Source organism: Mobula hypostoma, chromosome 1 (assembly GCF_963921235.1).
Source record: "Mobula hypostoma chromosome 1, sMobHyp1.1, whole genome shotgun sequence".
Classification (NCBI taxonomy): Eukaryota; Metazoa; Chordata; class Chondrichthyes; order Myliobatiformes; family Myliobatidae; genus Mobula; species Mobula hypostoma.
This window is the reverse complement of record NC_086097.1, coordinates 230985921-231002088: the sequence shown is the minus strand read 5'-3', so window position 1 is coordinate 231002088 and position 16168 is coordinate 230985921. Positions and strand designations below refer to the sequence as shown.

Here is a 16168-nt window from a genome sequence, read left to right as displayed (position 1 = left end):
TCAGAGTCTTAATTCAGTTTGAATTATAGCAGAAAGGAATACTCAATATTTGTATTTAATTTAGTAATTTGATACAAATTGCTGAAGGGCAGATGAAAGACAAATATCAGGAAGCATTTCTTTATCCAAAGTATGCTTAGTATTTTTAATAGCCTTCTATATAAGATGGCACAGTCAACAAAATCTTTGAATCGTGATATAAATGGTTAGATAGTATATTACAACTGTAGTTTTTGATAAGATAATGAGCTGGGTCAGCTAAATGACCTGCTGCACCTGCAATTATCTTTGTGATACAGAGAAAAAAAGTTTTGTGGTTGACTCTGAAGTCATGAATGCTAATAGACAGAAGCCTGATTGTTCCTTATTAGCCTTCTGAAAAAAATAAGTTATGAAAGCCGGACAGCGTAAAGCATTCCACTAGATCATTTTTTTGTGTGGTTGAGGTACAGAAAGTCATTAGTGGTATCTTCAGGGAATGCTCAGTTTGGCCAGAAGAACAGTTGGCTTGTTAAAAGCATTCATTATTTTCCAGTGTGGTAATAAAAGAGCTAATTAATTCAAATTACTGCAACTCTGCTATATTTTCAAGTGTAACAAAATATCTCATGATCATAAAAAGCTCTGTCCTGAACAGCATATCAGACTCTATAAATCATAGAGTAGTTTTCTTTAGATCTGGTAGATTTTCTTCGGCGATGATTTAGTCTCTGAAAGAACTGAGAATGTTTGTTGGATCTCGGGGGCAGATGGGATTAAATCATTTTCTTGGGGCTCCCTCTTTAGCTGAGTGAATTTGTCTATGTATCTGCTGTGCTTCATAAAGAAGGCACTTTGTGTGTTTGATCTTCAATCATTAGTTATTTAGTCTTGGTGTGAATACTGCAAATACTTATTTACCAGAATCCTAGCTGAAACCTCCTTTAATTCAACACTCTGTTTACCTCCAATGTTTGAAAAGCCACACTGATCACCTTATAAGTTATGTAATTAAAATAGGTATTTGGGGAGATATATCGGAAGCACCTTGCACAACGGCTGGTGGTCCCTAGTCTGATTTGTTTGTCAATAAACATGTTACAGAATTTCTCCATTGACTTTCTGTTTGTTACAGAGGCATGAATGGGGTTTGCATTGTTTCATCCTTACTGTGCTTGCTTAGGCATGTGTCGGTCACTATGCCTGCATTGATGTGCATCTGTGACCATTACATTTAACTTCTTTGCACGCACTGAACAAGGGGCAAACAAACACTGTTTTTTTGCTTCTCATTGAATCTAGTGAGTTGATCTGTTCAGGTTCTGAGATTGTGAGACCAAGCACCTCAAAGTTCAAAGTACATTTATCAAAGTGTGTGTAGATTATACAACCTTGAGACTTGTCTTCTAATAGGGCAGCCATGAAACAAAGAAACCCAAAAGAACCCATAAAAAAAAAGACCGTCAAACACCCAATGTGCAGAGAGACAAAGAACACAAATCGTGCAAACAATAAACGCAAGCAAATGGCATTCTGAACTGAAGTCTACAATGAGTGTCTACCCTCAGACCCTTAGTTCAGTGCAGAGTGGAGCAGCGAGCTGAACCTGCCCATCCCTCACCACGGGCCCCGACATCCTGTCCTTTTCAGTCTGGCTCAGCACCGAATCCATCATCCAAACATCGCGTTCAGTCACTTCAATACGCTCTGGGGTCTGGGCCCTGCTGCCTTGATGCGGGCCCATACCTGATCTTTCCGAATCGACCCAGCGCTTACAACCATTTAAAACCAAATACTTAAATCAGCTTAAAATGGAAGTTCTGAATTTCTGCCTTCATATTTGGAGTGAGATGTCCATTACAAAAACAGCATTATTTTGAACTCTTAATGAAACTCTGTAGAAACAATAATTTAAGTTATCCTGCATAGAAACTATGGCTTTTTGGCCCACTACATCAATGATGAGCTGAGCAAAAATTGTCCGTCTATAACCATCCCATTTCTCAGCACTTTACCCATAGCTTTTTAAATCTTGTTTGTTCAAGTGCTCATCAAGATGCTATTTAAGTATTGTCAGAGTAGCTGCCTTCATTGCCCATTCAGGCAATGCGGTCTTGATTCTAGACACTCTGGGTGTAAGATAGTTCTTCCCCAGATACTCTCTAACCCTCTTCCCTTCTTGGTATCTCTCTTTTTGTGAAATGGTTACTGCTGTCTACCTAGTCTCTGCCCCTCACACCTTAATCAGATCTGCCCTCAGCTTGTGCCATTTCAAGGAAGCCAAACCCAACCTCATAAATGAAATGTTGTATTCTAGGCAACACACTGCTGTATCTCATCTGCACACAATGGTGACCATAGCTGCAGACAGTGCTCCATTGTAATCTTACCAGTATTTTACAAAGCTGTAACATAACTTCCTTGATCTTGTACTCCATATCTCAGCTAATCAAAGTAGGTATACTCTATGTGTTCTTCACCACCACAGTTACATTTAATAAAAAATACTGTGAGATGCATTAAAATCTATGAAAGGACAACCGTGACTTAATTTGTTGTTGATCTTTTTGTCATTTGGCATTCCATATGCCTCTTTGCATCCCAGACAACAGCTGGAGATCTCGCTTGTCCTGGCATGGATTTAGGCAGCTCCTGCTCATAAATTAACCTTGATCAGGTCTATTACAACCCAGCAAGAAATCAGTGATTTTGGTTGTGGGATTAAAAAAAAATTCTGGCAAGAAAATGTAAACTGCTGTTTTATTGTAAAGGCTTGTGTTTGAATGTAATCCAGATCAATCAATTCAGAGCATCTGCCAGTAGGAAGTAAAATTAGTTTGGGAAGTCTCATCTCAGTTTCCAAAGTTGCAGCCATATAGTGTCAGTGATAGGTATTTAAGAGAGCTGGCAAGTCATGCTATCTAAAGGAAACTGAATAGAACAGAAGCTTTGAGATTGCTCAAAGGATGTTGAGTCAATGGAAAGGAGAATCCTTTTTCCCTTTCTGTTTCTTAGCAAAGATGGTAAAAATCCACAATAATAATAAAATAGTGGAAACAACAGTAAATTGAGCAGGAAGTGAAAAAGAATTAACATTCCAATATTTTCTTCTCCAGTTCCATCTGACTGATCTGAAAGTTCCTCAAAGCAATAAAACAGACAAGTAGTCAGTTCTTCAGTACTGACCTTGAAATGATGGCCTCTTATCGGTGCAAGGTTGATATTCATGTAACATACTGGTTTCAGTGCACATCTAATCATTGTAACCTGCTGACAGATACGGTACACCACACACACTATTCATTTGCCTCTCTGCCTCCAGTCCTGGTGCAAGACTTGGACCCAAAACGGTGATGATTTTTCTCCTCCCAGTGACCCGCCCTGACCTGCTGAGTTCTTCCAGCATATTGTGCGTTACTGATAGAAGTGTGTGTGTTATCTATCACTTATAGAAAACACTTCATCTTTGTTCACGCTGAAGTGATATTAAGATGAAGAAACATCTCATTGTTTCAGTGTTATATTGAAATAATCAGTTTGTCATTTTTATGAATATATATTTTGATTGAAAGTAGCTTGAATATCCTACAAGACTTCCCACTTATGCTCATTGAAGAAGAGGCTGTATGTGCTGGAATCAGGAGCATCTCACAGTCTGCTGGAGGGACTCAGCAGGACAAACAGCATTGGCGGGAGGAAAGAAATTATCGACGTTTCGGGTCAAAATCCTGCATTGGGACTGAGAGTTCAGAGGTGAGGTGGTCAGAATCATTTCTTGTCAATTCCCTTCCCCTCTCGACTCTCAGTCCTGATGCAGGGTTTTGACTCAAAATGGTGAGGATTTCTCTCCTCCTTCTGACGCTGCTCAACCTGCTGAGTTCTTCCAGCAGATTGTGTGTTGCCGATAGAAGAAACCTGTAGTAGTATTGTGAGATGGATACATGTCATGGCGATTGATCACTGCTTAAAGTTTAATCTATGTAGTCCTTTTATCTCACCAGATACCAGACATGCAGTTGATCACTACTTATGAAATTGCTTAGTGATTTTTTATATTTCAAACCATATCTTTACGCTGAAGGCAATTTATAAAACAATCATGTAGAGCTGGTTATTGTTACAGTTTAATGTTCTTTATGATATAAACAAGTGCTCTTATGTTCCTTTAATCCTATTTGCTGGGGATACTTTTCCACTAAATTCAGCAGATTTGTCATGGCATCTCAATGTGCTTTATTTTATTATCGCGCTTCAGTTTATGATTGCAGAGAAATTTTAAGGAAATAAGTACTGTTATTGTGAACTTAGAGTCTGGAAAAGAGTTGAGTCATTGAGATCATTTCTGGAGTAACTGGAACTGTACAAAGGATAGATTACACCTAAACTGGTGAGGGACCAATATCCTTTCACATGGCTTTGCTCACGCTATTCAGAAAGGCTGAAGTTAATTTGATAGGGAGGTGGAAAACTTAGTAGCAGTGCAGCTGGTAGGGAGAAACTTGTAAATCCAGCAAGCTTAGAAGCACGAACACACAAAATGCTGGAGGAATTCAGCATCTATGGAAATGAATAAACAGTCGATGTTTCGGGCCAAGACCCCTTTTTCAGGACATGGTCATTTTCATAGATGTTGCCTGGCCTGCTGAGTTCCTCTGAACTCCCGTCGAAGTTCCACCCTGTTACTTGTGAAAACGCCATCTCCTTCTCTCAATTCTTTAGTCTCTGCTGCATCTGCTCTCAGGATGAGGCTTTTTCATTCCAGAACGAGGAGGTGTCCTCCTTTTTCAAAGAAAGGGGCTTCCCTTCCTCCACCATCAATGCTGCCCTCAACCACATCCTCCCGTCACCCTACCAGCGATAGGGTTCCTCTTGTCCTCACCTACCACCCCACCAGCCTCCATGTCCAGCACATAATTCTCCGTAACTTCCACCATCTCCAAAGGGATCCCTCCCCCCCCCCCACTTTCTGCTTTGTTCAGAGATCACTCCCTACGCAACTTCCTTGTCCATTCATCCCTCCCCACTGATCTCCCTCCTGGCACTTACCGTTGCAAGCAGAACAAACGTTATACCTGCCCCAACACTTCGTCCCTCACTACCATTCAGGGCCCCAAGCAATCCTTCCAGCTCAGTCTTCCTATCCTGGGCTAGTTTTTCAAATTGTCCCCAGGTGCAGCCCATCTTCAAAGATCCCTCCTCTCCCAGGAATGAGGTCTTTGGAGCTTCTGTTAACATTTTTTGCAACACATTGGTATGGGATGGGGTTGCTAGCCCCATGCCTGACCCTCCTCGCAGCCGGGTTTGGGACTGTCCATGGCAGAGTTAGGATTCATGTGAATTGTCAAAAAAGATTAGCATGGATGTGGTGGGCTCAAAGGCCTACTTCCATGACTCTGAATTTGAGAATGAGGGTAAACATTTAAAGGTTTAATATAAGAACATGAGAAGCCCCACAATGAACACCACAGATCATCTGCCATTTAATAAAATAATGAGCAAACATTTTCAATTCCGTTTTCCAGTCTAGTTCATATGTTCCTTGATTGTCTCAGTTATACACAGCAGCACACCCAGAGCTCTCTAATTACCCATCTTTCAAATGTTACTCTTTATGGACTGATTGTTAATTCCCATTTTTCTGATCTTACTCTCTAACCTTTATTCTCTATACTAACTCCTATTTCTTTCAATCAGCAACCTCCCTTTCCAGATCCCTTCTCCATTCTCCCTTTCGATTCCTGACTGCTGAGAACCTTTACTGATCGAACACTAGCATTTCCAGTTCTGAGATTGATATTCTTTTTGTTGCTATTTATACTCAATGGGAGAATTTGATTTTAATTGAGACAGTCCTATTTGGTTTTCAACAAGCCAGCACTTCAGTTCAAAGTTCAAAGTATATTTACTATGAAAGTACCAGGTACAACCCTGAGATTCACTTTCTTGCAGGTATACTCAATAAATCTAATAAACTTAATAGAATGAATGAAAGACCACACCAACTGAGCAGACCACCAGTGTGCAAAAGACAACTGTGAAAATACAAAAAGAAAGAGGAAATAATAAATAAATAAATAAACAAACAAACAAACAAACAAACAAGCAAGCAAGCAAGCAAGCAATAAATATGGGATGCAAAGTCCTTGAAAATGAGTCCATAGATATGGGAACATTTCACTGATGGGACAAGTGAAGTTGAGTGAAGTTGTCCCCTTTGATTCAGGAGCCTCATCCGAAGGGGATAACTTCAGCTCCTCAAGTTGTGAAAGAAAAAAAAAACCCAACCAAATGTGCTGACGGTGTCAAAAACACAAGAGTTTCTACAGATGCTGGAAATCCAGAGCAACAGACGCAAAATGCTGGAGAATCTCAGCAGGTCAGGCAGCATCGATGGAAATGAGTAAACAGTCAACATTTTCACCCAAGACCCTTCATCAGGACTGGAGTAGAAGGGGAAGATGCCAGAAAAGGAAGGTGGGGAGAGGGGAAGGAGGACAAACTAGAAGGTGACAGGTGAATGGGAGCAACAACTCATATTCCTGTAGGTAGATGGCATGAACATCAACTTCTCTAACTTCTGATCATATCTCCCTCCCCCTTGCCTCATCTTCTATTCCCCGCTCTAACCTGTCACATGTTCTCCTCAACTACCCAGCACCCCCACCGTAACCTTTCTCCCATGGTCCACTCTCCTCTCCGATCAGATTCTTTCTTCTCCACCCCTTTACCTTTTCCACTTGATGCCTTCCAGCTTCTTATTTCATTCCCCCCTCCCCCACCCAGCTGGCTTCACCTATCGCTTCCAGCTGTTCCTCCTTCCTCTCTTCCCACCTCCTCCTTCTGCCATCTTCCTCCTTCCTTTCCAGTCCTGCTGAAGGGTGTCAGCCAGAAAAGCCGACATTTCATTATTTCCATAGATGCTGCCTGACTTGCTGAGTTCCGTCAGCATTTCATCTCTGTTGTGCTGACGTCTATTAATACCAGTAATGGCTTCTAACTTTTTTAAACCGTGTTACTTTTTTGCTAATTGTTGTCATTGATTTTTTTAATCATCAGGGACTAAAATCAACAGGACTGAAACTGATGTCAAACCCAGAGTAACTCCAGTACCTGCTCTTTAATCCAGACCCAGATAGGATAAAGCAGGGGTCCCCAACCTTTTTTGCATTGCGGACCGCTTTAATATTGACAATATTCTTGAGGACCGGCCGACCCCGGGGGGGGGGGGGGTAGGGTTGCCAACGGACAAAAGTAGCAGTCAAGTCCGTTACGTTTACCCCAAGACTATACTGACCGTGAAGCCTTGCGCGGGCACCAGTGCGCATGCGTGTACCTGCCGATTTTTTTTCTGGAAATCGTTTTTGGCGATTCTGTTTGGAGGGGAGTGGTGTTAATCGCGACCGGAATATAGGTGGTAAGTGGCTAATTAATATTAAATTCGTTAGATAAACCCTTTTAGGAACGAAATTGAGTGTATTAGCCACTTACCACTTACACACAGCACATATTTTCCTCGCATGAATATAGTGATAAATCAATTATCAGGGGAGGACGGGGGAGCTTGAAGGAAGTGTTGAAAGAACTTCCAGTAGAAGTGGTAGAGGCAGGTTCGATATTATCATTTAAAGAAAAATTGGATAGGTATATGGACAGGAAAGGAATGGAGGGTTATGGGCTGAATGCAGATCGGTGGGACAAGGTGGGAGTAGCGTTCGGCACGGACTAGAAGGGCAGAGATGGCCCGTTTCCGTGCTGTAATTGTTGTATGGTTATATAAGTCAATAGCATCACAACATTTTAAGTAACATTTGGATATTAAACACACAGCACAGATTTTCCCCCGTATGAACATATAAAATCATTGCAACACACCAATATCGCTGAATCAGTGGGAGCCCTGGGCGTGTTTCCCTGCAACAAGACGGTGCCATTGAGTGGTGATAGGAGACAGCGATACTCGAATGGGGTTCCTTATGTCCAGTCTATTCCGCAATTTAGTTTTCGTTGCATTCATTGCAGAGATATGTTGGAAATGGAAGCAACGTTTTCAGTGCTTTCGTGGCTGTCTCAGGATATTTAGCCTTGACTTTGATCCAGAATGCCAGCAGAGATGTTATGTCAAACATACTTTTCAGCCCGCTGTCATTTGCAAGTTCAAGGTGTTGATCTCCTTCGCTCGCTGACATGGATGACGTGTGCGTAATGACCTCGCGTGTATTCAAGCTCAACAGTGGGCGTGTCAGGGAATGAGGAAAGGTGCAGCTGACTCATGTCGCCAAATCATATCGTTTCCTCGCGGCCCGGTGGTTGGGGATAAAGGGAATCAATTTTCAATGACGTAGAATATTTACAATGATGTTAAAGATCGGATTTTTAAAAGTTATTTCAGCATGTTAATGTTCCACCATCAACATTGAGCAACACTCCAGTGATATTTGAGGAAGTGGAGGGATGGGTTAGTAAGTTTGCCGATGAAACAAAGGTTGGAGGTGTTGTGGATAGTGTGGAGGGTTATCAGAGGTTACAGCAGGACATCGATAGGATGCAAAACTCGGCTGAGAAGTGGCAGATGGAGTTCAACCCAGATAAGTGTGAGGTGGTTCATTTTGGTAGGTCAAATATGATGGCAGAATATAGTATTAATGGTAAGACTCTCCGCAGTGTGGAGAATCAGTGGGACCTTTGGGTCCGAGTCCATAGGACACTCAAAGCTGCTACGCAGGTTGACTCTGTAGTTAAGAAGGCATAAGGTGCATTGGCCTTCATCAATCGTGGGATTGAGTTTAAGAGGCGAGAGGTAATGTTACAGCTATATAGGACCCCGGTCAGACCCCACTTGGAGTACTGTGCTCAGTTCTGGTCACCTCAGTACAGGAAGGATGTGGAAACCAGAGAAAGGGTGCAGAGGAGATTTGCAAGGATGCTGCCTGGATTGGGGAGCATGCCTTACGAGAATAGGTTGAGTAAACTTGGACTTTGCTCCTTGGAGCGACAGAGGCTGAGAGGTAACCTGATCGAGGTGTACAAGATGTTGAGAGGCATTGATCATGTGGATAGCCAGAGGCTTTTTCCCAGGCCTGAAACTGCTAACACGAGAGGGCACAGTTTTAAGATGCTTGGAAGTAGAGGAGATGTCAGGGGTAAGTTTTTTTAAGCAGAGAGTGGTGAGTGAATGGAATGGGCTGCCGACAACTGTGGTAGAGGCAGATACAACAGGATCTTTTAAGAGACTCCTGGATAGGTACATGGAGCTTCGAAAAATAGAGGACTATGAGTAACCCTAGTAATTTCTAAAGAAAGTACATGTTGCGCACAGTATTGCGGGCCAAAGGGCCTGTATTGTACTGTAGGTTTTCTATGTTTCTATATTTGAGATAATATTTGAAATTTCTCTCCCTGTACTTTCCTCTTGCACGAAAGCAAAAGTGCAAGGCCTCTAGTTCTTTGATTTCCTGGTAATGTTAGTCGAATGAGAGCAAGTGTGTAGTGTTATAATTTCGGTCCCTGTTGATAGTTTAATTGCCTAATAGTTAGCATAATTAAATATTGATAATTATATGGAGTTGCAGAATGGTGAGTAGCCCATGTGAATGTTGCAGAACAGCTCACAATTCTCTGGTGTATGGCAGTTGTTGAAGAGCAGAGTAATAATCCTACAACTGAGTGATCTTTTTAGGACACTAATTATCAGTTTTCATTAGTCCCATTATTACATCTAAAATTACTCTTGTTCAATTTGGTGTCAAACACATTAATACTGATTTTTTGTGAAATGTAGAGCATGTCATTACTAATGCAACATGTTTCCATCTGAATCATATACAGATCTACTGTCAGTTTAAAAATATTGATTAATTGTCTTAATTTTAAAGTATTGCTTTGACTTTATTGTATGGCAGCGACAGGTAAACAAGGTAACACAGTTTAGGAATGCATAACACCATGAAATATGAAGCAAATCAAACTTCTGAAAATCCTAATCCATGGTCTTAATAAACACTTTCCCACTGTATTCAAATTGAACACAAGTAATGCAAATAGGTGAAGGCAGAGTCAGGTACTGGGCTGTCAGAGACTTGCAGTTGAAGAAGGATAGCTCTCAGCTTCCCTGGGAGAACTTCCTTTCTGCTTCTTGTCCTATCTGACTTGCAAGAAGCAATGGAACAGCCAGCAAGCAACCTCCCAGCCCCTAACTTTGGCAAGTTTCTTAACACCTGGGAGAGAAATACAGCGACCCACAACATCTAAAATCAGATTCTATCTGCACTGTAGGAGCACAAACAAAGTATGTCAATGACTTGCCGCATTTCTCCATGAAGTGACATGGAATTTTCCGCAATTGAAGTTTTCCCAGAAACGTCAATTTGAGCTATTCAACTTTTAAGTCACCATCTTACTCCTGCACCTGGCATTTTATTCTTAACATTGAGGTCTTATTATTCTTATGAAATACCTTTGGATATCTTATTTATATAGGTCTGTATAAATTTAGTAATGGTTATTGGATTAAATCCCAAAAGATTTGAATGATTCTAGGCTGTTAACCCTGCAAACTAAAGTAGGTTTAAATGCAACACGTTTCAGATGGTATTTTATCTCTGAAGTGAAAAGCTTCAACTTCTGTTGCTATGGTTTCTGTTCAGTAAAAAAAAAAGCAGTCCATGGCATTTGTTCATCTTTCAGGCTGCAGTGAGCTGTTGCAGCTAGTTGCCGATTATCTCCTTGGAATGATACCATTCATTCATTCTTTATTACAAAGTGAAGGACAAATCATGTTTTCATCATGGTGATATTCATTGGGGTAAACCTCAAAGCCTATCTCTACAATATAATCCCTCAGTACGAGCAACTGAAAGGCATTGATCTTATTCATGTTGGTCACAGGTGAACAGCAGGGTTAATTCGACAACTATCCCTTGAATTTATCTCACAGATTTCAAATTAATTTGATTGTCTTTGGATCTCAGATAATCTTTTAGCCTGTTTCTGTAACCTGTGCAAGATCATTTATTACTTGGCAAGCAGTAAATGTTACTTTGTAGGGAAAAAATACACAGCTGAACATTGAAGTGAAGTTTCTAGTAAAAGAAGTTCTTGACTGTTATGTTATGTGTAAAGTTGTTAAATCTGGAGTTTTAAATTAGAAGTAATACTGCCGATAGGAAAACTAGTTAGGACTATCTTACGCTTTTTTTGTTCTGCCAGCTTAACAGGAATTGCAACACCTCTCATATTTATTGCAATAGAAAGGTCACCAGCACAGCTAGAGACCTGCAAAAAATATTCATTTTTCTGTTTGGTTGTTGCATTTTTACCATCTTCATCAAATGTAAAGCTGTCCAAAAGGCATAGCAACTGTTTTATGTATGATGTGATCTAAAAATACTTTCTAACAAGGGCATACTGAGATATGTGTAGACCCACAAAGGCAATGGTATGTCATTAATAAAATTATTCTTGGTGAGTTACAGTATGAGTCTTAAGCTGATTTTATCAGGTCCTTCCTTCAGAGTCCAATAGGCCATGAAAATAACTTGCTCATGGAATTAAAAAAATCATTCTATACCAAGAACTCTCAGTGAAGGTCAAATTGAGATATTCGGTCCATGAGATTGCATATGATAGTAGAATACAGTTTGTTTATTATGATGGACGACAATGCCTCTTGAATATTCCGTGTTGAGTTGCCAAAATCCGTTCACAAGATAGTTGTGCCACAGACACTATGATAGTTTCCTCAGTTTAAGGCAGGCATTGATTTTCTCAAGGATTTTGTTATGGTTACTGCTGGCTGCACCGTCTTGGGAATGTGCACCTGCAGCAGGCAGATTGATGAGGATGAGAGAAAGTCGATTTAATCTTCACTCACTCCCTGTTGCTGCTGCTTCTTAAGCCCACCACCCCTACTGGGGCATCGCCCACCGAAAGAAGCTTGCCTTTGTCCTGGGCCTGTCTTTCAGTGTTTCAAGGTGTAGCCTGTTGAAGAACCTTCCTCTCCCAGGGATGTGGTCTTTGGAGCATCTGTTAGCATTTCTGTAGTGCTGGGTTTTTACACAATAGGGTCGCTAACCCCATGCCCAACCCTCCTCCTTTGGCAGCCAGGCTTGGGACATCCATGATGGAGTTCTACTTGCTGCAGACCCAGTTTTAATAGCCAAGTCCTTCAGGATCGCATTAGAGCCAGCTAACTGACTGCTCGGTCAAGTGGTGAATATGGGGGTGGAGGGTTTGAAACTTTGGCTGCTGATTTGCATAGTTTATGGAATAGATCCGCCACCGGTCCACAAGTGTATGCATGGATGACTTTGCGAGACTGGCTGGAGCTGGAGTGACCTTGTTGTGCTGGAATCTGATGCTGATGTTGATGCAGAATAGGGTACCTAGTTTTATATCTTACTGTGTTCAGACCCTTTACATTCTTAGGCTTGAATCTAAAATAGAATCATCCTCATGTCTAATTTCCTTTCTATAGTTTGTAAGTGTATTTGTCTCTCTTTGTATTCTGTCCCGGCTGCACAACTTCTCCACATTTCAATATTTAGTTCCTTTGACTTTGGCCACTTGTAAAATTCCCACCAATTCATCAATGCTTCTTTTCATACCTTTTTTTTTGGAATCCAAGCAGCATTGACAAGGTCAATGTCCCATGCTTATACCTGGTCGTCCTCAAAAAGTCAAGAGGATATTAATGAAATTCATGAAATTTTATGACCATCCAGTAGGTTCGTGGTCCATCATTACAAAGACGTTTTCCTTTCTAAAATAAAAGGTTATTAACTATAAGTGGGTGGAATTGTAGTTAAACTGTCCACCCTGTATTGTTGATCCACACCTCTGGGTTGCTAATTGGTAATAATTATTGCACGACCATCAAGAGGTGTCTGTTACGGCACCATATTCTGAAATTCATTTGGAAAGTTTTCACCTGTCTTCTTTATTCAAGGAACTGATCAGAAATGATGTTGCTATTAGTCCCTTCCAGCCCTTCGAGCCTCACCGCCCAGCAATCCTCCAATTTAATCTTAGCTTAATCAAGGGACAATTTACAATGCCCAGCCGACAGGAAACCGGAGCACCTGGAGGAAACCCGAGGGGTCACGGGGAGAATGTACAAACTCCTTACAGGCAGCAGCGGGAATTGAACCCCAATCACTGGTATGGTAAAGTGTTGTGCTAACCGCTTCGGTACCGTGCCGCCCCCAGGCGTTAAACAAGTTAAAAAGTGTTGCCAGTGTTTAAAAAGACAGATATTGTAAGACCGTATCATGTGAAGCGATCAAGTTTATTAACAACCTTCGGAAGACCTCGGGGACCATCACGTGGTTGTTAATTGGTGAGGCTAATACTCCATGGATTCGGATTAATGATTTAAGCATGAGCTCACATCACACTGCTGCAACCAACAGATGTAGATTCTGGAACTAAAAGCTCTTATCGGTAATATATCAGAAAAGAAATCTTCCTTCCTAATGTCCTTTTAATGAAAGAAGCTTTCTTCTTTTGTCCTCATGACCAGCTTTCTGACTGCAGATCTGTTCATTCTTTAAATTGGCATTCATAGCATCGCAGCGTAATTACCTTCAACTGATCTCTTTTCAGATCACCTTCAGGTGATTTTGTTCTTAAATAGCAAGTTATTTTTCACACCTTGGATTTTGTAATTGATCTGTTCATGTGGGAATTGAACTTAGTTTTTCAGAGAAACGGATGATGAATAATTTGCGCTCCTGTGAAAGTTAAATAATAAGTAACGCAGTATTGTCCGTTCTTTTGTGAATTTAGTGCCTTTGGATGCCCCTATTCAGAGCTCAACATGAAGAAGGAGTCAATAATTCACGACAGATTAGGAGGAGAGAAACAGATGACTCTTGTTCCCATTCCTTTTGTTCCAAGAACTAAACGTCTTGATAGTAATGGTTCAAGTGGGAAGCCAGAGGGAAGTGTTAATGACGCAAGGTAAAACTGTTTCAGTTATTATATTTTAATGTAATTTTCTGTGCTCTGTGACTCGTTCCATTGGCTACAGTGTATTCATCACATGTAAAGAACAGGTAGTTTTGTCGGAGATTGTATGAATCTTCAGTGGTAGGAAGTTTCTTGGTACTTGCCTGCCAAAGCAGAATGTTATCCAGTTGTTGTGGCTTTTGGGCTTAGATTGCTTTATTGTCTGAAGAACCACAGTCTGCTTTGAACCGGATCTAAACACATCAAAGCCATTGATACCTAAACAGAGCAAAGACCAAGTCATCTACAGCTGGTAACTCTCCTGCTGAGCACTCAGGGTGTTTCCACAGCATCTGAGTGAAAATAAACACCACACATTTTCTCCTCTCCTTTCAGCATTTCGTAAGGACTATTTCCTTTGCAACTCCCTGGTGCACTCTTCCATTCCCATCAGCCACCATCTTAAAGTGCTTTCCATTGCAACTGTGGGTGATACAGCACTCTTCTTGTCATCTCTTCGATTCCCACCAGCCAGGGACCTCAATCAGCCTTTACTCTGTTTCCAAACAAACTTAGGAAGAGTTTCTTCCCCTCAGCCATCAGATATCTGAACAGTTCATCACTTTGTCAACGTGGAGCGGAGAGTGAGCTTGTAAATCTGGCAGGAGCAAAGGATGTTGGGAATGGGGAGGGTGAACTGCTGCAGGGGGGTGTGGGACAGGTGGCAGAGAAGAAGTGTCGGGGTGGGGATGGTACGAGTACAGACACACCCAGCCCTGAGATACCAGGCAAGGTCACTAATTCCAAACAGTTGGCTTATTGATCATTACAGAATGTCTCTCTGGTGCCTCCCTCCTCCCTTCCCCTCCTCCTTTTTTCCAACCATGATTCCCCTCTCCCTGCCCCCTTCCAATACTCAGTCCACAAAAGAGACCCATATCAGAATCAGGTTTATCATCACTCGTGTATGTCATGAATTTTTTTTTGTGTGGCAGTAGTGCAGTGCACTACATAAAATTACTAAGGGCACTGTGCAAGGTCTTAGGCCTTCTAGACATATATATATATATATATATATATATGCCAAAGACTTTTGCACAGTACCATTGTAATTTTACAGACGTCTATATACAGTGCCTATGAAAAGTATACACCCCCTTGGAAGTTTTTATGTTTTATTGTTTTACAACATTGAATCACAGTGGATTTAATTTGGCTTTTTGACACGGATCAACAGAAAAATACTCCTCCGTGTCAAAGTGAAAACAGATCTTGGCAAAATGATCTAATTAATTACAAATATAAAACACAAAATAATTGATTGCATAAGAATTCACCCCCTTTAATATGACACACCAAATCATCACTGGTGCAGCCAATTGATTTTAGAATGGAGATCACCGGCGGGCAGTCAAGGTGTTTCAATTGATGGTAGTAAAAATACACCTGTATCTGGAAGGTCTAACTAATTGGGTCAGATTTACTGCTAGAAGCTCTTCAAACTTTATATTCAAACTATTGGTTTACACATCTGCTTCATGTGGGTCCCTCCATATTAAGGTGTTGAAGGGAATGAGCGTGTTGATTGTTTGGACAATATTAGCTGTTAAAAGTTCAACTGTGGATATAGACCTTGCACTTCGCAAATCAGAAGCTAAGCAGTTGGTGGGGCTAAGAATTCAGGGATTATGGCAAGACTTATGGGTTAATTGGCATAAGGGGTGACACGTTTACAGAATACATAAAACTGTTAGATTTATGGGAGAAAGGGGTAAAACGAGGGGAAGGAATTATATTGACTCGACTCAGAATTAGGCATATGCTTAATTATTCCTTATATCTTGTCGGAAACTGTCACTCTGGGGTGTTAGGTTTTGTCATCAAGATGAAACAGTTGAACACATTCTTTTATAATGTGAAGTATATGTTTGAAAGAGAGCAAATATAGGCTGCACTACTATCTTTGGGGGTGGATAGTTTTCTTTTAAAAGCTTTACTAAGTTATGGAAGTGACTAATTTATTTCACAATATTGCCTTTCTTTATTTACAATTTATAGGGTTTTTTGGGCTAATTTAGTTTTCATTTGATAAAGAACTAGTAGGGGTTTTATTTTCCAACTCTCAGTTGGTGGCAGTAATGCACCTTTAAGTTGGACTGCCAACTGCCATTAAAAGTGCTGGTGAGTCAGTATCCTGGCAAAAACTACACAATGGAGACAAAAGAACTCTCCAAGCAACTCCGCA

General features: G+C 40.9%; 1 protein-coding gene across 6 annotated transcripts in view; it reads left to right on the top strand.

The window, feature by feature from the left end:
- LOC134355649 (lethal(3)malignant brain tumor-like protein 4) overlaps nucleotides 1-16168 on the top strand; it is a 427935-nt gene that overhangs the window by 282288 nt on the left and 129479 nt on the right. For all 6 annotated transcript variants that reach the window (XM_063065900.1, XM_063065889.1, XM_063065869.1 and 3 more), the window contains one exon: nucleotides 13762-13935. In XM_063065900.1, coding sequence (XP_062921970.1) covers nucleotides 13762-13935 — 174 coding nt within the window. The remainder of the gene's footprint in view (nucleotides 1-13761; nucleotides 13936-16168) is intronic.